The sequence below is a fragment of the Ctenopharyngodon idella genome, chromosome 24 (genome assembly GCF_019924925.1).
Source record: "Ctenopharyngodon idella isolate HZGC_01 chromosome 24, HZGC01, whole genome shotgun sequence".
Classification (NCBI taxonomy): domain Eukaryota; kingdom Metazoa; phylum Chordata; class Actinopteri; order Cypriniformes; family Xenocyprididae; genus Ctenopharyngodon; species Ctenopharyngodon idella.
The window spans coordinates 11,880,457-11,902,443 of record NC_067243.1 but is presented as its reverse complement, the minus strand read 5'-3'; the positions used below and the strand labels follow the sequence as shown (position 1 = coordinate 11,902,443).

The 21,987-nt window shown below is 36.4% G+C and overlaps 1 protein-coding gene across 7 annotated transcripts in view; it reads left to right on the top strand.

Annotated features, from left to right (window-relative positions):
* Window positions 1-21,987, top strand: part of LOC127507115 (cytosolic carboxypeptidase 4) — a 232,046-nt gene that overhangs the window by 65,881 nt on the left and 144,178 nt on the right. For 6 of the 7 annotated variants that reach the window (XM_051884020.1, XM_051884017.1, XM_051884019.1 and 3 more), the window contains one exon: window positions 16,407-16,474. In XM_051884020.1, the coding sequence (XP_051739980.1) occupies window positions 16,407-16,474 (68 nt within the window). Of the gene's footprint in view, window positions 1-15,478; window positions 16,475-21,987 lie in introns of those variants that run through there. The other variant, XM_051884018.1, reaches the window with a different exon arrangement.

The window sequence follows — 21,987 nt, the reverse complement described above, 5'->3', positions numbered from 1 at the left end:
TGCCTTTCAGAGCTTTTGATCAAGTTGCATGAGCTTGATGCACCTTTGGTTTTGGTAGTGTTGGTAGAGCGAGCAATAAAAAGATGATTTGTTACAGAGGATCACAGTGTACATTTACAAAATGTACCAGCCAACCTTGAAATGCATGCTTGATTATCGAGATACTCAGCCCAGTTGACGTAGGCGTACTGTTGTTGACGTGCAAACATTTGCATGTGCCTTGTGATTGGTGAGCCAGCGGGATGGGTGGAGCTCTTGTCTTTTTTATCTTGATCTTGGCACTTCTTATAGATTCTGGGCAACCACACGGAGTGTCTCAAGCCACACCTGCTCTTTTCTTTTAACCAAGCTTAAGACGATATGAGTTATTTCTATCGACATTATTTTTATCTCGCAGCCTTAACAGTGAACTCAGCAGTTTTCAATATTTGTCCTCCTTGCCCCCCGTCGTCTTGTTTTTCGCGATCCATGAGTTTGCCTCTCAAACGTTGGAATATTTATCCTATGGTATTATGTAACTAAACAAGGACCACTGCTGAGCGACTGGCTCTACCAGAGAATGCCATTGAGAGAGAATGAAAGCATTAAAGCTCTTCTGGCTTTAGGAAGTCCATGTCCCACAGGTGTAGGTTATAATTTATAGACTCTGTCTGTCTGGATTAGAGAGGGATTCAGTGGTATTGTCTGTGATGAAGTCACCTTGCTGCTTATGGGGATGTGATATCTGCAACCTTTGACGCTATTTCTTAGTTATAGAACTGAATGTTCGCATGCGTTTGTGTATGTGTGTGGCACTAGATATTGTTTACACTTTTCAACAATATTGGTAAAAAAAAGACATGACCCCCTCTGTGTAATTTTAGCCCAGGCTGTATCCACTGAGGCATTTAAATATTTGTTCATTCTGCCGTGCCATTAGAGGCTTTAGGGAGATTAAGCCAAAAACCCAGCGGGCAGTGCTGATGTGTCAGTAACTCTGAACACTGCTAGGGGACTTCAGGGTCAAACTGTTTTTTATTAATAGTACGTTATTCACAGATTCAGAGTTGTTCCTTCATGTTTTTGTGCAGAATGTTTTCTGATAGCGGTCAGCTAGACCCTAGATAATAGTGATCCGACTTTTGCCCCTTGAGGACATTATAGTTCTCTTTTGTACAAAAAATAATGCGATAATCATCTCTAATTGAGTTTACTTGCTGGAATGGAATGTTTATTTTTGATATAGAGGATTATCATTGTGCTAATGCCACTTTTCAAGTGAACACGATTAACCCAGCAACTCAGCCAGGACAAATGTGAGCTGCTGGTTGTTGTTTTTTTCTTTCTCAAAGCAGGTTTCTAGTTTCCCCCTGAAGTTCAAGGATAAGTCATGCCATTTCTACCTACCCTTCATGGTGCTTGTTTTAATCAGCAGCTGTTGCCCTGATGGAGACGGCTTGGATTTGTTGGCTCCCAAAGGCATAGGGGATTCTATTTACCATTGCTGTTTTTTTATCATTGCAATTTTTTTTTTTTTTTCAGAAGACCTCACAAAAATCCTGATTAGAACAAGAATGCAACACCATTGTAGTGTCCCTGTTGCCATTTTAAATATCAGCTAAATGCTAATGAAATAAGTTGATTAGCATGCAGGTTAGACCCAAAGATGGCATACATCTTGTATGGTTTAGCCATAGAGGAGGAAGCCAAAAGGAACTGTTGGCAGGTCTGACCAAGCATCTGACCCCATCGTGAACATTTATCATTGTAGCCTGAGCTGGGAGGGTTACCTTTCAGCTAATAATTCTTCTAATGATTAGCCAAATTACTTTTGCCAGGATGTCTTTTTTTTATTTTTTATTTTTTAGTCCAGCTTGAGAAAGATCTTTAAGTGACTCTTAGTAACCAGCACTTTGACATCGATGGTATCTGTCTGTATTTCCCACAGTGCGTAGGAATCATTACTAAGGACTGAGTGAAGCTTTTATAGAATGAACATGGCAGTGGTATGGCACAAGCTATGCTGTGCACGGAGGACTTTTAAAAGTTTCTAAAAATGACTTGGCAGAGCATAGCACGCGATCATGATTAAGGCCCAGACTAATGACACTGGCACTCTTTCATTAATATAGAGAAGTGGTTCTCAAACTGATGGTCAGTGAAGGATTCTAAATGTTCCATATATATATATATATTTATACATATCTTGATGTAGTTAGTAGTTTAGTAGGGTGCTGGTCTGTGACTACTGTTAATTTGCTAAATCTAGTGATAATTATTGAGTGAAACATTAATTTGAAAACTGCTCTATTTCAGTCTTTGATTTAATACTCTGAGGTAAAATCCAAGCTGTCAAAGTGTGAAAGTCGTGTTTTAGATTTATTTATTCCGACGCATGTTATATCAGATGTGACAGTTGCTAAGCAATGAAACGTTGCCCAGGGAACAGTCAATTTGGTTGAATGAGACACTGGAAAATCTTCTTTTTTCCCCTCCTCATTTCGTAATTGCTGGATTTGATCTAAGAAATGCTGTCGTGCTTTGAACTGAGGTTGAAATGAATCATCAATCTTGCAAAGCTTTTTGAAAATAGAGTTAAACTTTTGGTTGTAGAACACAATTTCAGTTATAAGATGTAATCTTTTTTTAAACATTTTGTTTACTCTAACAGGAGTTTGTTAGAAGACCTAGAAGGGTATTTATTATTCCTACAAGCCTTAAAGACCTCATGAACCTACAATTTAGAGTTTTTTTATCAATGTCTGTTAGCTTCGAGGTCATCTATATGCTAATGTCTTCCTAAAAGCCTTAGCAGATATACGCAAAGTCTATCAAAAAAAAAAAATTACAGTCTTTCTTTTCTAGAAAAAATGGATCATTGATGATTTGTCATGTGTCTAAGGGTGCGTTTACACGTTAAACGATATACAAAAAATCAAAGTTTTCCTTTACGTTTTTCACATACAGATTACAATATTCTTAATACAGCTTGCCTCTGATCAGCAATAGCAAGTACCATGTAATGCTTCTGACCAGAAGGCAAGGTTTAGCTGGTAAGCCCTTGCTTGTGAGAGCTGTGCGTGTTAACCTCAGTCCCCTGATCTCAAGAGGTGCTCTAGCAACTGACACTAGCCTCCTTGTTAGAGCACCCGACTCCCATGCTGGCGGACCTGAGTTCGAGTCCCGCTTAGAGCGGGCGGTTCGAACAGGAGGGGTCACATTGGTGCCGTGACCGGGATGGGAGTGAGGTTTAGGTGGGTGAGTGTAACAGACGTAGGCTGGTAAGAGCTGTGCGTATAAACCTCACTCCCCTGATCTCAAGAGGTGCTCTAGCGAGTGACGCTAGAGACTGTGGTCTTTAGCCTCCTTGTTAGAGCACCCGACTCCCATACCGGCGGACACGGGTTCGAGTCTCGCTTAGAGCAGGTGGTTCGAACAGAAGGGGTTACACTTGTCTAGCTGGTTAGATTTAACAGTTAGCCCTTACCGGTAGAATGAAACCACCCTGTTTTGGGGCAACACTTTTTTTCTCTCCATTAGCGGCACTTCAAAAGTAGATTTGTACTCTGATTATGCAAATTTTTTGCAAGCAGCATATGAATTGGTGGAAATTTGTTATGTCTTCCTTGCTTTTTCTATGAACATAAACTAAAGGAAACTGGCTGTAAAAAAGGACACTTTGTGTAATTTGTTCTGCCCCAACCTCCTGTTTGAATAGGAAATACATCAGCACAGGTCAGATTCATTGAATCTTTAACTAGCTTTTACCTCTTACTCTCCTTTAAATGAGAGCAAATACTGTAAATATAGGTGATGTGACCTTATTTTCCTCTGAATCACAATCTTAATGTGACTTAATAGCAGTCGATGGCATAATTATGTCTTCATAATGCAGCTGCTATTTAATAGGAGAAGATGAGTGTAATTTTTATGTGAAGGGCCAGCTCATATATGCCCTATCAGCTGTTAATGTGAAGAGTTTAAAATGCTATATAATTATAGTTTTCACTACATATCTGACTTGTTCACGATTACACAGACTTTGTAATCAGCCCTTAGATACTGCTACTGATAATTTTTAAAAAAAATTGTATTCTGAATATAAGACTTAATAGAAATAGAATAGCCTTTTATCTTCTAGATGATTATGATCCTGGTTTGGAAGAAACCTGAACAAGGCCTAGAACAAATTCAATCCGGGTATGCAGTGCATCTTTTGTTAGTAAAGTGTATGTGAGAGTTGAACGGTCTGCAATAAAGTTATAACTGGTATGAGCAGCTGGCTTTTTAAGCAGGTGCATTTCTGAGCCTTTGACCAAAGGTACGTCAACATCCAGGGTCAAAGGTGAAGCATGGCTGCTTGTAACATTCATGACCTGCTGATGATAAAAAGCATGAAACACAAACATTTATATTCATGTGCAAACTACTGCAGTATATTGAAATACATGAGTAACAATTTACAAATGTGCACAGATGGCAAGATCTTAGAGCATATGTCAATGTAATGCATGAATTTAGTGCAGTTTATTTAGAAAATACAAATATTTTTCAAATAATTGTAATAAATTAATTAAAATTATGTTGGTTAAAGTAACCTGGTTGCTTTAAAATTTTGAGTTCATTATTGAGTTATCTGAACAACATAACTTTTTTTTTTTTCTTTTGTCAAATAAACTAAGAATCATGAAAATCATGAAAATAATTTTTACAGTGTAGGAAATGTTACTACATACACCCAGTTAACAGGGAACGTTCTCAGAAGATTCCCTCAAAGTTATGAACAAACGTTCTTCCAGTAACGTTAATAGAATGTTTGTTCAAAGTTATCTGTTTTTAATAATGTTCTCAAAATGTTAGCACAAAAACAATGTTTGTACATTGTTCATGGAACTTTTTTTCCTAAAACATTTTACTGGGATGTTAGTCTAACTTTTTTAAAATGTTACTAATTGTTTCAGAATATTCAAGCGTAATAATGTTGGCAAAATGATAAAATGGAATGTTCCCTTAATGTTCATATAACCATGCAAGAACATTTTTAAGACATTTAAAAAAAAACTGGACATTCAGAGAACATTCAGAAATAACTTAATGACAACGTTAGCAAAACGTTCTTAGAACATATTTTTGTTAGCTGAGTAGAGTATATAGATTTTATATGTAAAATCACATTTTTTTGAAAGTGACATTTATATATTTGTCACTATTTGTCAGATATTAGTGTTAACATGAAAATCATCAGTTAACATCAGTAGCTTCAATATTACTTAAGAATTAATGCATCTCTATCTAATAGTAAACACATTGACCTATATTGCATGTTTACATAAACTGTGGATTTATTGTTTGTATTATTAATATAGTAGTGTAGAGAAATGTCAACACACGCACAAGCCCATAACACCCACCCCCCACCCCCTCCCAGTGGCTCATTTGGCTCGCGGCAGAGGTTTATCTCTTTTCCATCTGTCTGCCACAGCTCAGTGACTCCTAATTTATCATTCTGGTCAGAAGTGAATGGCTGAGTTTCTTCTTTGGATCTTAGTGCTGAGAATGGAATATCAACTCTTTATGTTGTGATTTGTAGTGTAGTAACCAAGTCTATTGCCAAACTATTTTAAGAAACCATATGCAGTTACTGACATGCAATATAGGCTTCTACCTTTGATCCGGTGTAGTGCTGGAATTTCACTGAAGTGATTAATGTTATTGATGAGAAAGCTGATTTTCCATAAATCCTCTGTTGATGATTGATGATCGACATACCTAGGTGGGAGTTGCTTTGTGTATGTGGGTGTGCTTGGGTTGCATATGCATGTGTCAATATATGAATATGCCAGTGTAGCTGAATGAACCTGTGTCCTTTAACTTGACTCAACGCCGAAGTTTGGCCGCGGTCTTTGGCACTTGCTGTACTCCCAGTGGCTTAGTACAAGTTACACAGAGTGCCCGTGAACTTCATCGTGCCCTTTTAGTCACAGTAGGAGTTGAACTGATAATCCCAAGCTATCATTTCAGGTTTGTCTGCATGACAGAGGCGTCAACCAGAGCCTCCCTAAGTGCTTACTGAGAGAAATGTCCACCTGTATTGCTCACATATGTGTGTCAACATCAACTTGATTGCCCATAGATGGCTTCAAATAAGAAGCTTGATAACTATCTTTAGCAGACAGTTTCCATATTTGTTGATGTGTGTTAAATCGAATGCTTTTTGGCGCAGATTCACTCTATGGCATAGATTTGGCCCAAATAAACAGCTGAAGTTTGGCCCAGATTAGATCATGTTTGCTGGCCCAAAACTGGTCCACTTCTTTTTAGCCAGAGCTGAACCAAAACAGTGCCATCCCAGACAGCAACATAGTCTGGCCCAGATCCGGCCCACATCTGGTACATGTGGATTATATGCGGACCAGATGTGGGCCGGATCTTTACAGACACTATGTTGCTGTCAGAAATAATTCCACCCGTAGTGAGCCAAATGATAAAAACAAATGTGGCCCATATGTGAACCTTGTGTTTAATTATTTTATGATGAGTTCTGTAAAGGGCTGATGGCCCTTACATGGCCCAAATGTGACTGACAGACCAAGAGACCAAAAGCTATTTTTTAACCACACCAAGTGGAAGATTCAAATGTATGAATTAACTTACAATAGTTACAACAACTTAATTTTAGCATGTCTCACCAATCTTTCTCACTCACCACCTGTAAGGAAAAGGAAGAAAAAAGAAATACATTAGTATAACATATAATTAGTATCATAAATCAGATATATTTAAATCAAAATATTAAAACAAGCACATTGGCCTATTACTGCATTGTAAATCAACACTACACACATTCAGTGTTTCTGCTACTCAAGACATAGAATGAATGCCGCAGTGCAGCCGTTTTAAATGAAGAAAACGTTAACTAAATTGCTTTCTTTATCATTCAACTTTAAGGCTACTCTAGTAACAGGCTATCTTTAGACATATAATACTTAACAATATAGGCCTACTTAACATTAATAAACACCAAAACAGCACTTACTTGAAGCTAAATGGAATTTGTTTTGTGCAAAGGCTGTTGTTGTAAAGACAGAGCAGAGATGGAAATAACTGAAATAATGAAAATATCTGTATTTAAATAGCTGCCAGTCACATTTTAAGTAAAAGGTTTGGATTGCCACAAACCTGCTGCACATTACTATAACAGGTTACATGTGGTTTTCCAAGTATAAACCAAATGTTAACCATAAGTTATATTCCATAATGTACCATAGCCATGCCACATATGATCTTCAGTTGTGTACAGTCATCTGGGCCATATACCTCAATACAAATGGTGACCCAAAAGACAATTCCTTCTAATTCTGAAGCCCTGGCAAAAAACGAATGTTGAAAATTTGGCCCACATGTGCTCAGCCATGCCATATCTAGGCCAGATGTGACTGCTGTCTTCCACATTTGGCCCAAATGTTCTTGCAATTTAGCTGCACTGTATGGCTAATAGGCCTAAAGTTGAGATTTTACTATGGGGTTTTATAATGGGGTTTTTACGTTGCATGTGCAGTTTACGTTGTAGAACAAAACATCCAAGTATCGTCAAGTTGTGTTTACCACAGACCTTATTTTACTGATAAATGTAAAAAATCATTATAAAACCCCAAAGGAGAGTCTCAAGGGAACCAGTGGACAATTAGTCTTCTGGGTTTTGACATAATTCCTACACCACTCTTTAACCCAGGTTTGTGAGGCTTACTAACTGGTTGTTAATATGACAACATGTAACTAAATATACATATTCACATAAAATACTATAAATAACCAACTATAAGCTTGAATCAACTGTAATTCATATAGTAATTAGGCTTTTTTGGTGGATGGGTGGGAGGAGATTGGCAAAGGAAGGGGTGTTTTTTTCTTGTCTTAATCCTCTTACTATTTAGCCTAGTCAAACATGAAGGTCAAAAATGTTTTTAAATAGAGCTCCGTACTCGAGGGAAATGTCGAGTAATGCTACGGGGGCAAGAGAACATCTCGCACCATCATCTAATTAGTTCAGTCTTTTGCTCTGGATGCGTCAGAGTTGATGGCAAACTGTCCAGCTATCTGAGGAATTCTACACTCAGACGCTAGTTTTCTTATGATGTCTACAACTTTTTTTTTTTTTTTTTTTTTTTAATGTTGTATGATAGACAATGTCTTGTAAATGTTTCATGCTGTTCTTGTTGCTAATATCTGTGGAAAAACTACTGATGTGACTCAATACACTATTAACTCCATTTTGATTATTATTATGTGTTGTCACTGTGGCAATAGTCATGTTTCATATACTGCCCTCTAGTGATTAAACAAGGTATGTTACTCTTAAACCATAATGAGTGTGCATATATATACATTTTTCACTTTTTATTATTTATTTTTACACATTTTGTAAAATTACAAACAATTTATCACCATTATAAACTCAATTTATCACCATTGGTTTTTAATGGCCAAGTGATGTTAAACCCTATTCAGGTGGTATTTTCAGCATTTTATGGTGATTTTAAAAGAACATTTCCATGCCTCCTCCGCAATAAACTTCCAATGCAGTCTGATGGGAGTTCATTCACAAAAAAAGTTTGTTTCACATATGGTCAGTCAAAAGACCATGTTCCAACATATTGAATGTTAATGTATGCCAAGCATTTGTTCTCATTATAATAGTCCATTTTACCCAGTTAGACTTTTGATTTTCTCTTTTTTTCTCTCTCCTTTAAAAGTCCTTGGTATCTGTGGCGTGATTGCGATGTAATTTCATTCATGCTTTATAATTCAAACTGTTTTCTAAAATGAGCTTTCATTGTGCCAAATAGCCAAATTACTGTACAAAGTGTCAAATTGTAACTCTACAGTTCTTAGCAGTGCTCAAAAAAGACACAATTCCTCATTGAAAACGCGATTCAGATGAGAATTACATTTCCAAACAATCCTGAAAAAAAAAAAAAAAAAAAAAAAAAAAAATATATATATATATATATATATATATATATATATATATCTTGGGTGGTTGGCAAAAAAAACTAAGTTCTTTAATATCTTTGTGATCTCTATAAACTGCAGAAAGATTCTTGTCATAACCAATTATCTCTCACGGGCTTCTGTGCTGCACTAAAATGAAATCCTAAGGCCTTGATCACAGCTGCAATTAGCAAGAGCTGCTAATTCTTATTTTAGCCTGGGAACAAATGGAGGGGTGGAAACTCACAGCTCTGAAACCCGAACTTGCGAAACACATCTCAAGTCGGATAATGACCAACCGGGTCACTGGGAACAGGACAGAGGTGAAGACAGATGCTGTACCAGGAGCTGTTGTTAGCACGTCCTGCGTCAGCTCATCAGTATACGCCTGGGAAAGGGTCAAGCTCCCTTGGTATCAGGCTTCAACCTGTTACCTAAAACACAGAACCAGAGTTCTGGGATCACTAATTTTAGTTTTGTTTGCAATTAATAACACACAGCTGATTGTGTTCAAAATACTTCAAATACTTTCTACAATTCCGCTTTAATGTGCAAAGCCGTGTGAGACGTACCCCGAAGAGCGTAAACACTGTGGCATTTTCAATTTATTATTATTATTTCTGATATTATTTGATTATATAATTACATTTTTTGTTTAGCAGAGTTTATTATTTTTATAATAATAATAATTATATATAAATGCCGTAGGTAATCACAGCGTGCTGATATACAGCCATATCGCACGGCTATGAGTGTGATATATTACAGTTTGACGCACAAGTGTTTAAATAAACAAAAAATAACAATGGAGCGCCTTTAAAACCCTCTTTTGCGCAGAACTACTTCCTTCCGGTAGTAGTTGGATTCAAATCTCAAGTGTGACCATGCCTCTGTTATTAATTATAAAACGTCACTTTAGAACTAGTAACGAAGAAATGTTGAGTCCCTCCATTGAAACTATTTTATATAAAATAATATTTATTGAACAATAATATTTAAATTAACAAAAGAAGCCATTATAAATGACAATATGAAATAAACACAATTGTACAATTCAGTCAAACGTACAAAAGCAGTGCTCTACAGGATGTATGTTAAATATAGCCCTAAAATTAAATTATTAAATATAACATAGCACAATTCTATTCGCTCAGGAACAAGTAATAGATTAATAAGACCGCTTTATGTCCCCAAAATGAATTATATCTCATGTTTAACCACTATAAAAGCCAGCAGCAAATCCCTGAAGCACTGGGCGAGATGAAGCTGTTCTCGGCGGGTACACGAGCACTGAACGGCCGCTGACGGCCTGGAGCTCGCATCAACGAAAATGTCTAAACAAATTGTAAAATATGTGTTATGATTAAATATGAGTCACATATTTCAGGTCTAAATAACTACATTCTCACCTAAAAAACTCTTAAAACTACAGTTCGTGGTACCAATGTAGTATTTGTAAAAAAAAAAAAAATACGGTGGATTTGCTCTGCCGCCATGACAGTTGCTTCAGTTGCTGTTATCACTAAAATATCGCACGGCTATCAGCCAATCAGATTCAATATATTTCTTATATTACTTAATTATATAATTACAATTGTTATAATTGTTTATTCTTTTTTAATGTGTGTGTTTAGGATGACTATGTTTTATAATAATAATAATAAACGTAATAAAATAATAAAAGCCAAGTAATAGTTTTTCATTTTAGGTTTAGTTTCAAGTGTGGCTCATCCAATCAAAATTTAAAATCAGATTTAGGGCTATCAGTTTTATAAAGAAGTGGTATTAAATAGCTTATTTATTAGAAACTAAATGTCAGATTCAGCTACCTTTTTTGTAGTGTTTTAAGTCAGCATAAAAAGTTTGTGCATTGATCATTGGATTTTATGAAAAGTGTGCTGAAAAATGTTAATGCCAATATTGCATATTGTATGGGTTCCCTCTGCAAAGATTGCTCAGCTTTTTTTTTTTTTTTGTATATTCAGACAGCTTGTCTGTTTTGGCTTCTTAAACAAAAACAATATCACCCCGAGTAGAGGAAAGACTCAGGTTACTGCCAGAGATGCCGCTAATGAAAACGATGCACATAAGCCTTCATCAGCTGCTGACTATAAACATTCTTTCTGATTGGACGATTATTGTAAAACGGTTTGATGACGCACTGCAAATAGAATGGCATGACAGGTGCTGCCACTCTTTTTATGTTAAAAGTTCTGCTAGAGTTAAGCCGTATTCGAATGGGACTAGTTTACCCTGAGGTGGTCAGGTAAAATATGTTTCATATGTGATGATGTGATGTGATGATGATGTGATTTTAACCCTAAATCGAAAGTTGACGTGATGTCCTATTTAAATAATTGCAGTTAAAATGTAATTCAGAAAACGAATCCCATAGTGGCCAATTCTGGCCGATTTTTGTCTGTCTTGTTGCAGGTTGGTAGTGTTGCATTTGTAGGGTGCTTATCCTCACTTTGATTTCTCTAAACAACATCTTGATCTCATCAGTTCCACCAGAGCTGTCATCACCCAGGATTCATGACCTCTACTGACGTTCCATGTCCTAAAACAGGGGTATAAATAGCTGTGCGTACGCAGCCGGACACAATATGGTTGCTTTGGCCTGATGGAAGATTTAAGCCATCTTTCATATAATAGTGCAGTCGGCAGATGTGATTAAATGGGATATATGTCGAATATTCCCACGACCAAACCAGAAACCGCATCCACCTGTCATAAAAACAGCAGTATGAACTGACAGCGATATCTTTGGACTTTTAAGGTAATCAGTTAACCTACCTAGTTCTTGTTTTATTGTATTTAAATATCTATATGTTAGTGAGAAGAAGAAAAATAAAAAACTTTTACATATCAATCTGCATATACGAGGGACATCGGTAATGCTCATCTTTGGTAGCTCCGTTGAAGATATTTTGATTAAAACAGCTTCATAATTAACGAAGCACATACAAAAGACCTGAACCGGAAGTGATGCAATCTGGTTTACAGTGTACGTAAGTCAAGTTGCACATAACCCCCATAGTGCCCATAGAGATAATTATCATATAGAAATAATTATCAGGTCTGACTGAGAGATGAAGTGTGATGAGTGTAAATTTGTAGAGATACTGTGCTACCCCACCCCCCCCACACACTCCTATCAGAAAATTTAGTCCTAGCCATAATTATCACTAAAATCAGAGGGAAATGAGATGAATTACTCTGATGTAGAAGCATAACCCTGGTTATAAGCCTAAATTTGACATAAACTGTAAACTTGTCCCTCAAAGTTGATTGGAATTTTGTTTCAGGATCAACAAAGATGTAGATCCGGGAACATGTTGTCGGCTACTTGGTGAAATCATGTTCACCATGACCATGCATTTCACCCCAAAATTAAAGTTGTTGTCATTTACTCACCCATATGTGACTTTCTTTCTTTTATGTAACATGAAAAGGATACATTTTTAATACTTGTACTGGTGATTTTCCCCCATACAGTGGAGGTAATTTTACAGTTACAGTGAGGACTGAAGCTTTCAAGCTTAAAGGACATAAAAGCAACATTACAGCTTTTAATACAGCAAGTTGAATGAATTACGTTTTAAAAACGTAATTCATTAAACTTGCTGAATTAAAGCTCTTTTCTAAACGCTGCAATTGAATCACTGAGTTGAACTCAGGAACTCCAGAACCAATCATTCAGACGCTCAGAGCGGATTTGTGAGCTGATTCATCCGGTTCGAAAGATCCGACTCAAAAGAACGATTCACTTATAAATTCGTCATCGCTACTTTCTCTCATGAACTTTAAGTAGATGTTAAGTAAATAATGACATAAATTTCTGTATGTTGCTTACAGAAAATTATCGCATGTCTTCATAAGATTACACACTAGTCGTATAGACCATTTTTATGATACCTTGGTGCTTTTTTGTCGTTTGAAACTTTGCACCCACTTTCAGTAGATGGAAACGATTGGCGGGGATACTTTTCAAAATATTACATTGTGTTCCACAGAAGAAAACTATACAGGTTTTGAACAACATGAGGTTGAGTAAATGACAGAATTTTCATCACTTTACATGATATTGGAAGTGCTGTGTGTCTATAGGACTTGAGGAAAAAACGGCTTTGCTAAACTTTCCCTCTGTTTGAGTTTGAAGGCAGCCAGGGACTGTCTTGGCATCGATTTCTCCCGCACACTTCTTTTCACCACATGTAGCTTTGCCAAAAAGCCGTCAATCACGAGCTTTGGGAAATACATAAGAATGGTTTGGCTCGCTTTTCCAAAGCATCATCATTTTGTTCTTGCATGATCATACACTGAATATGCCAGTTAATGCAGTAGCATAACCTAAGAGTGGGTAGTGTTTAGAGACGCAAAGCTGTTACAAGAACCAATTATCTTTGCGCGTTCCACACTTTGTAGTAGTCCTTTTTGCAGTTTAAATATTATTATAACTAATAAGATTTTGATTCACATTTTTATTATGAAATTTTCAGGGAACATTACTAAATAGGCCTAGTATCAAAAACTGATGTTCTGTCGCTTTCGAGAGCTCCATAATATTGCTATTAGTGTTTTTGTGTGCACTTCTGCAGTTTGTCTATAAATTAAACAGCTATTCGTGTATTATGTGTGTATGCTTGTTTGTGTATTTATTGCATGTTAAGACAAAACATTCGTCATCTGTTGATGACACTAGGGTACTGCGTGTGGAAAGTTATTGCTGTAACATCTGTAATTCGAACACAAGCAATGTGCTGTAATAATATCTGAGCTCCGGGAACGTCTGTAGAGAAACGTTATGACCTGAACCGTATATATTGAAGCGAACTGCAGGTATTGGTTTTCTCTCATTATTCTGTTTTAGTTGTACTGTATGTGCAGCCCTTACAACACAAGTTAATTGCTCTGTCTTAGCTCAAGAGAGCTATGACAGAGTTTTCTTAGGAGAAATAAAAATAGGAACAGTTGTTACAGTTGTTGATGCACCTGCACAGTAATTGTGGATGGCATTTCCCAGATAATTTGGTCTTTAGAGAACCTGATGAGAAATATTTGAGTTTATATTTCTTTTGATTTTCAGGAAAAAATAATAATAATTTTTTTTTTTTTAAGAAAGTTTAGAATAGTCAGTTTGTCACTTAAGATAACTTTCACAATTGTGACATATATAGTTACAATTAGGGATTTAAATCTGTCCATCCATCCATCCAGAATATAAGACCCCCCCCCCCCACCTTTTTCAAGATGTATGTTTTGGAAAAAGGCTTTTTGAAGACCAAATCTTGTATTTTATAAAGAAGGCTTTTATTTGAAAATAATTTTTATATGGCATATTTTTCATATTTTAATTTTTGTATTTAAAGTATGGTAAATACTGGTAAAATGTGATCACATTTAAAAATAAACACTTTTAAACACACATACTATAAAAATAACTTGTAGCCCATCTGAATTATATAACAATCAGGCTATCCATCTCATACCCCCGAGTGAAAAACATCTTACTGTAGTTTTTACAATTTTAAAATCACGCATTCTGGGGACGTTTGGTCCCGTCAGCGCGGCACGCAAACATCAACAGCGAGGCTCTTAGGTGGTAAGCTTTTCTTTGAATATTAGCGTTTTTAAGACTGTCTTTTTGCGCTTTCGATCTTCTAACATTACACCTTGACACCATATTTCTCGTTTTACGCATATTTGGCACCACCTATTGTTGTATTATTGACATGTAAAAGTGTGGACCCTGAATATAACACAAACTTGTTTTTCAGATGTATTTCTACGGAAAAAACATTGTCTTTTATTCGGAACAATACGGGTATCTCCCTCCATAGATACACCAAAGCAAACCTGTTATATTTTCATTAGCCTGAAGAACATTGTCCTTCCCTATTTAAAGTTTGTGCTACTTCTTCTAGCCATTTGTTGACATTCTCATTTGCTTAATTGCTTCTGCTTCTACATTCTCATCCATAAATCACTTTGGATAAAATTGTCTGCCAAATGTGACTTTTAGTCAAAACAAGATACTTTAAAGGCCCATTCACACCAAGAACGATAACTACAGTATAAATACAATTATAACGATAACAATTTTAGAGTCCACATCAATGCACAATAACGTTCTGTTTATTAAGCATGCTGTTATAACATTCAATAACATTCTGTTTATTAAAGGGAACCTATAATGCAACTTTTCACAAGATGTAATATAAGTCTCTCGGTGTCCCCAGAATGTGTCTGTGAAGTTTCAGCTCAAAATACCCCACAATTCCTTTATTATCGCTTGTCCTATTTGGGTGTGAGCAACATTTTTGTGTGTGTCCTTTTAAATGCAAATGAGCTGCTGCTCCCGGGCCCCTTTCCAGAAGAAGGTGGAGCTTTAACAACTCGCGCTTCGGTTGCTCAACAACAACAAAGCTGGGGAATCTCACGCAGCCAAAATGACGATTGTAAGTAACGCTGTTTAGCCTTACATTATTCAAACCGGAGTCGAACACTGATGGAGAGACTCAGGAAGAAGCTACAACTTTTAGAATGAAACTGGACATTTCTGAATGGTTAGTGGATAAATTTATGTAGTTGCTGTGGAGTTGATTCAACTCATCAACATGCAAATCCAGCATTGAATTGACCCTCGTTTGTGAAGCAGTCCAGCATAAAATGACAGCATGGCAACAACACTCTACTACAACAACTCTTCCTCTTCTCTAAAGCAGCCCAACATGGCCTCACCCCCTTTGTTGCGTGTTCACGGGTGCAAATCATGATCGGTGCATTCCTAATGATTTTTAAAACTAAATCTTTATCGTTACAGTTATCGTTACTTTATCGTTAGTTATCCTTATCGTTGAGTTTGGTAACACAAATGTTGCATATTTTATTGTTCTTCCTGGCATCAGGTTCCTTTATGGCAACAAAAACACAGCTGTGAATGTGTGTCCTGTCCAACACTAATCACATTCATTTACTCAGTCGAGATTCATTTCAGGGATAGATCATTTTTTAATGTCAGTGCCAGTCCATGTTTAAGCACAGCCTGACTCTATTAGCTCTGTCACGCATGTACACACACTCGCTCGCCTCTCTTCCTAATCAAATGCACATACACACACACACACTCGTGGGAAGATTCCTCAGCCTCTTGATATCCCTCCAGCCTGTGTCCTCTCTCCTGTGAAATGCTCAGCTTGGTTTAATCCCTGTGTCTCGTCAGGCCCTTTTAATAGGAGCTTCATCTCAATGTCCGTGCACAACTGGAGCAGCCCGCGGTTTTATCTGAGGGAGATAGAGTTTCATGCGACAAGCTGAACCCCTCTCGGCTTTAACTGTACCCGTCTGTCTTGTTAAAGCGCAGAGGGAGAAGGTGCTGCCTCTGTGTCACTCTAACTTCTCTTTCGTTTCTACTTCCTCTTTCTGTTCTTCAGCCCAGTCGAGACCAGCCATGGCAACGCCGAGCTCCAGCGGACTTGAGATTCTCCTCAGCACGTTGCAGGTAAACGCACATTGTTTGTGAACGCATGAATCTGGATTGTCTCTCATTCTAAGCATAGGAACGGCCCACAGATGCAAGCAAGCGCGCTGGTAACGACTGCCCAAATATGCAGGACACTTTCCATGTGCTGAGTGAGAAAGATAAATGACATGGTATCTCAGTACCAAGAAAAGTAGTCTGTGGTTTAATGTAAACATGTTTTCCCCCTTCCAAGGCGAAATTCAAAACGTTTTCGTTAACATGCGTGATGGAGCGCAATTCTTGAAACCTTAGCTGCTATTTGCGGGCTGTATGGTGGTATAGTTGCGAGCTCTATTTTGAAATAGTGTGTTCTAACCAATTATTTTACAAGGCAAATATTGTTTTTTCTGCCATTTAAATTTAAAGTTGCACTTTTTTGTATTAGACTGTGTTTGTTGTACTAGACCATGAGTTCCCAAATTTGTTTTGTAAGCCGAACCCCTTAGACGTAAAATATTATACTATATACTTGTATATAAAGTATAGGCTATATGTAAAATATATTTTTAAAGTACCACCAGAGATTAAGGTCACATGACATACAAGTAAACAGATAAAATTTAATATTTTTTTACTGCGTGTTTTTATTTTAAAATTATTTATATATAGGGCTGCATGTACATAGGGCTTACTATTATTATTTTTGTTGTTTTAATTCTATATTACTGTTGTAAATTATAGTTAAATTAAAAATGAACAATTATAAATATAATAGTTATAATTTTACACTGCAATTTATGGTAACACTTTAGTTTAGGGTCCAATTCTCACTATTAACAGGTTCTTATTAGCATGCTTATTAGTAGGATATTGGCTGTTTATTAGTACTTATAAAGCACATATTAATGCATGACCATATTCTACATCGGTAATCTTACCCAATACCTAAACTTAACTACCTTACTAACTATTAATAAGCAGTAATTAGGGATTTATTAAGGCAAAAGTTGTAGTTAATAGTGAGAATTGGACCCTAATCTAAAGTCTGACCCAATTTACAATACTAATATTTATGTCTTCAATTCTTCACTAAAAGATTTTCGGTAACACTTTAGTATAGGGAACACATATAAACTATTAACTACGACTTTTCCCTCAATAAACTCCTAATTTACTGCTTATTAATAGTTAGTAAGGTAGTTGTTAAGTTTAGGTATTGGGTAGGATTAAGATTGTAGAATAAGGTCATGCAGAATAAGGCATTAATATGTGCTTTATAACTACTAATAAACAGCCAGCCATTATGCATGCTAATAAGCAACTAAAAGACCCTAAAATAAAGTGTTACCAAATTTTCAAATCCTTGAACTTTTATTTTGGCGGAATATTGGTGAAATGCTGTAAACTAATATCCACAGAAATCTTGGACAGCAATTTTGCACAGCTAATAGGAAATCAGGACAATGACCAGTTATATAGTTTAATGGTCATTTTAGTAAAACATTTGACTGAAGAACGCCACGATTGACTATAAAGTATACTCTAGAGTGCCATGTGATTAAGTAAAAATAATTAAATGGGATGACATGAATTCATACATATGCAGATTTGATTCTGATATTGTGGTAGTAGTTAATAGTGGTAGTGTTTATTCAAACCATTAAAGAATTAGTTCACTTTAAAATGAAAATTACCCCAACTTTACTCAATCGGAGTTATAATAATAAATATCCTGACGCGTTCAAGCTTTTTAATGGCAGTGAAGCTCAAGAAAGTGCATCCATCCATCATAAACGTACTCCACGTGGCTCCGGGGGGTTAATAAAGTCCTTCTGAAGCTAAGTGGTGCATTTGTGTACAAAAAATATCCATATTTAACAAGTTATAAAGTAAAATATCTAGTTTCTGTCAGACCGCCTTCCGTATTCAGCTTAGGAAGAAAGCTCAGAAAGAAAGCTTTGAATACAGAAGGTGTAGGACGTAGCGTAAGCGTTTTGAACTTTGAGAGGGGTAGCACTTTCTTCCTAAGTTGAATACGCAAGGCGGTCTGGTGGAAGTAGGGCTGGGCGTTTTTTTTCCAATTTTTTCCGATTAATTCGAATTTAATGTTTTGCCTTGATTTTATTCTTTTTTTAAATCAAGAAATCGCGTTTTTTTTTAATAAAAACGTTAGCAAGCGTTACAATTAGACATGTTGACAATACAGCATTGATAACCGAGGAGAAGAAAATGATCCGACCTCATGATGGCGCCGGCGCGCCTGATTAACCGCTCTCAGGTGACGCTGTATGAACATAGAACACATCACTATTCTTAACCGGCTGTTCATTCAAAAATGCGTTATTGCTTTATAAAAATGCGACGCAGGCAGTGGAACGAGAAAAAAAGGCAAAGTTGTTAAACGCGAGTTGAGCTTTTTTTTGACGGCCGTGTTTTTAGAATGCTACTTCATGGGTGAGACGCTGCAAAAGACGCGAGACACAAGTGCAACACCTAAACATGTCCGTTAAACATAAAAACAATAGGACAAATAGCGCAGTGGAATGCAAAAACCTGTGAACCTGTTTGATATTTCATGTTTGAATGATGGTGACAGGCTGAAAGCTGCTGTTGTTTTCTGTTTTTACAAAGCATTTGCTGTTAATAATAGCCTATTACTGGTGTTATTTATTGCTATTACTTTTTGGCTAAGAAATATTTAGCATTTTCTTATTTTATATTATTTCTGAGTATATAGGATGTTTAAGATAAGTTTGTACAACATTTGCCTTCATATTTCAGGCATATTTCTGCAAAGATATTTAACAAATTGTTTTACATTACACCATGTTGATCACTTCATGTGTGGTGCACTTGGAATGGAACTTTTTTTTAACCAGATTGTTAATAAAGAGAATGTTACTTAAATCATATTGTAGTTAAGTTTTTAAGTTGACTAGTTAAACAGTAAAAAAAAACAAAAATCGAAATCGTTAATCAGTCAATCATTCTGAAAATTTTTATTTTTTTGCCATATCGCCCAGCCCTAGGTGGAAGCTAGATATTTTACTTTATAACTTGTTAAATATGGATATTTTTCTTACACAAATGCATCGATTCACTTCCTTTATTAACCCCCTGGAGCTGTGTGGAGTACACGTTTATGATGGATAGATGTGGATGGATGCACTTTCTTCAGCTTCATACTCATTGGTCCCGTTCACTGCCATTATAAAGCTTGGATGCGTAGGATATTTATTAATATAACTCTGTGTTCATCAGAAAGAAGAAAGTCATATACACCTAGGATGGCTTGAGGGTGAGTCAAGCTTGGGGTAATTTTCATTTTAAAGTGAACTAATCAAGAGACACAGTAATGGTATAACAGCATGCATCAATACAGTAGTAATTCTTAGTTAAAATGAAAGGACCAGTAAACATTGTATTTTGTTCCCCGTTTTCCATATCTGTTTTGAGTAGATTTGTTGCGCTCACAGAATGTCTCATATGAATTCAAATTGTACCTTTAAATGTGATATTTATCCACTTCCACAGCTTATGGTGACTGATTTCATATCAGTGATTTATTTATCAGTTGCTGCCAATGAACTGCAGAGGCCTTATGTGCTCACAGGAGGGCGACGTGCCGAATTTCCGATAACTTTCTACCTCTTGCGTGAAAATCAAGCTCAGAAGAGCAGAAATTATTTAGTGTACGCGTCAAAGCGATTAATTGCATGTGAAAACCATAAGATGAGATCTATTCCCTCTGTGTTGATAAAAGCGTTGTAAGAAGGGGAAAAGCAAGCGCAGCAATGAGCTCTGTGTGATTAACGAAAGCTTTGAAAGGTTTCATTCTGATCTCATCAGAAGGGAAAAATGTATATCGCTTTTAAAGGTACGGAGAACATTCTCTGTAAGATTAAGCAAATGATCTTAACCTTATAATCCTATAAACTTTCACTAGTTTTTCTTTAAGTATCAAAATGTTCTGATCCATTCAATTTTAGAACTGTGATTTATATATATATACATATATAGTTTTTGATGTAATAACAAAAATGTATAATAAAAATGTTGCGCTTTTGAATGTCTTTGTATGTCCTGTCAGTTCAAATAAGGATCCTTGCAACTGCTTGGCATTGGCCATGTGGCCTCGGCTCTGAAGAATTGACTCCTTTATTACAACGCAAACTGACAAGGGTAGCTAGTAATACCCTCACGATTAGCCACAGCCAGCGTGTCGCCTTCCTCCAGCCATGACTGGCGTCAAACGTGCCAATAAGTTCCAAATTCACAGTCCTTGACATGGAGCTGTTGGTGCCTGAAATGGGATTCCCGCTAATTCAAATTGAGACTGACACAGACGCTCAGGGTGCTGTGTTGGAGTTGTTTTTTTCCTTCATATTCTTCCTCTGCTTTTCCCTTCCTGTTTTATAGCTCCCATATCACCTCACAGAGAGACACCAGGTCCTATTTGGTGTCTAAGATGTAAAAAAACATTTTAAGGTATGTCAGAATAACTTTTAATAGATTTTCTGCGCTATTTAGAGTATTTGCCCTCCGGAGCGGCTCCCAGCTTTAACAGGATGTTCAGCCAAAGCTCTCACGGTGTGTTCCTGCCGCCCTCTTAAAAGTTAATGGTGTACACTGAGAAGTAGTCAGTGTTCCTCATTAAAGAATTAAAAATGAACTGGGATATGAAATGAGTTTCACTTTCAAGTGGGTTCCTGAGAATATTAACTCATGTCCTTCTCCCTGTTTGACAGATGGGAAACAGTTGCGCTTTTTGATTGTAGCTTGGCATAGGTGATGCAGGACCAAAATAGATGTAATTATTCATAATTTTAAGTATCACTGGATTACTCTGTTAAAAGATTGTTGGGCAAATAATGCTGTAATGATGTGCCAGCTGGCTCTGTATGCTAGTCACACTCATTAATGTTGAGTAATTAACATGGTTGTGTGGAATTATCCCAGATGTTGATGACAGGGCCATCAGTTTCCAAGAAAGAGCACACGCTCTATTCTACTAGTGTAAAAGTTCATCCTCAGTGAAATGTAGTTTCTTCATTAAAACCACTCAGCTTTAGGGTCAAAATTTAATGGGGGTTTAAGGAGCGAAAATGCCACAGAATGTGACAAAAATGACCCAGAAATAAAATTTGGGGGATAAAAATGTCCCCATAATAAATTCATTTGTTCCTTTATCTGTAACATTTTATTTTTTTCCATTATATGTTTCATAGTTATATGGATATTGCATAAAACATTGGTTTAATTATAATATTTAAGTATACAAAATAGCCCCTGAAAATGAAGTCCAAGTAATGAACCAAGTAATATTAAACCCAAAAATCATTTATTAACCTTCAGGTTTTTCCAAATTGTATGTTTTTTCTTTCTTCCATGGGACACATCAGGATTTATTTGGCAAAATGTCTTGGTGGCCTTTTAGCGTACAATGAACGAGAATTGAAACAGGGTTATTATGCTTTAAAAATGACAAAGAAGTACCATATAAAAGTGATCCATACTTCCAGTGTGCTCTCTTTAGTTTAGAGTCTTCCAAA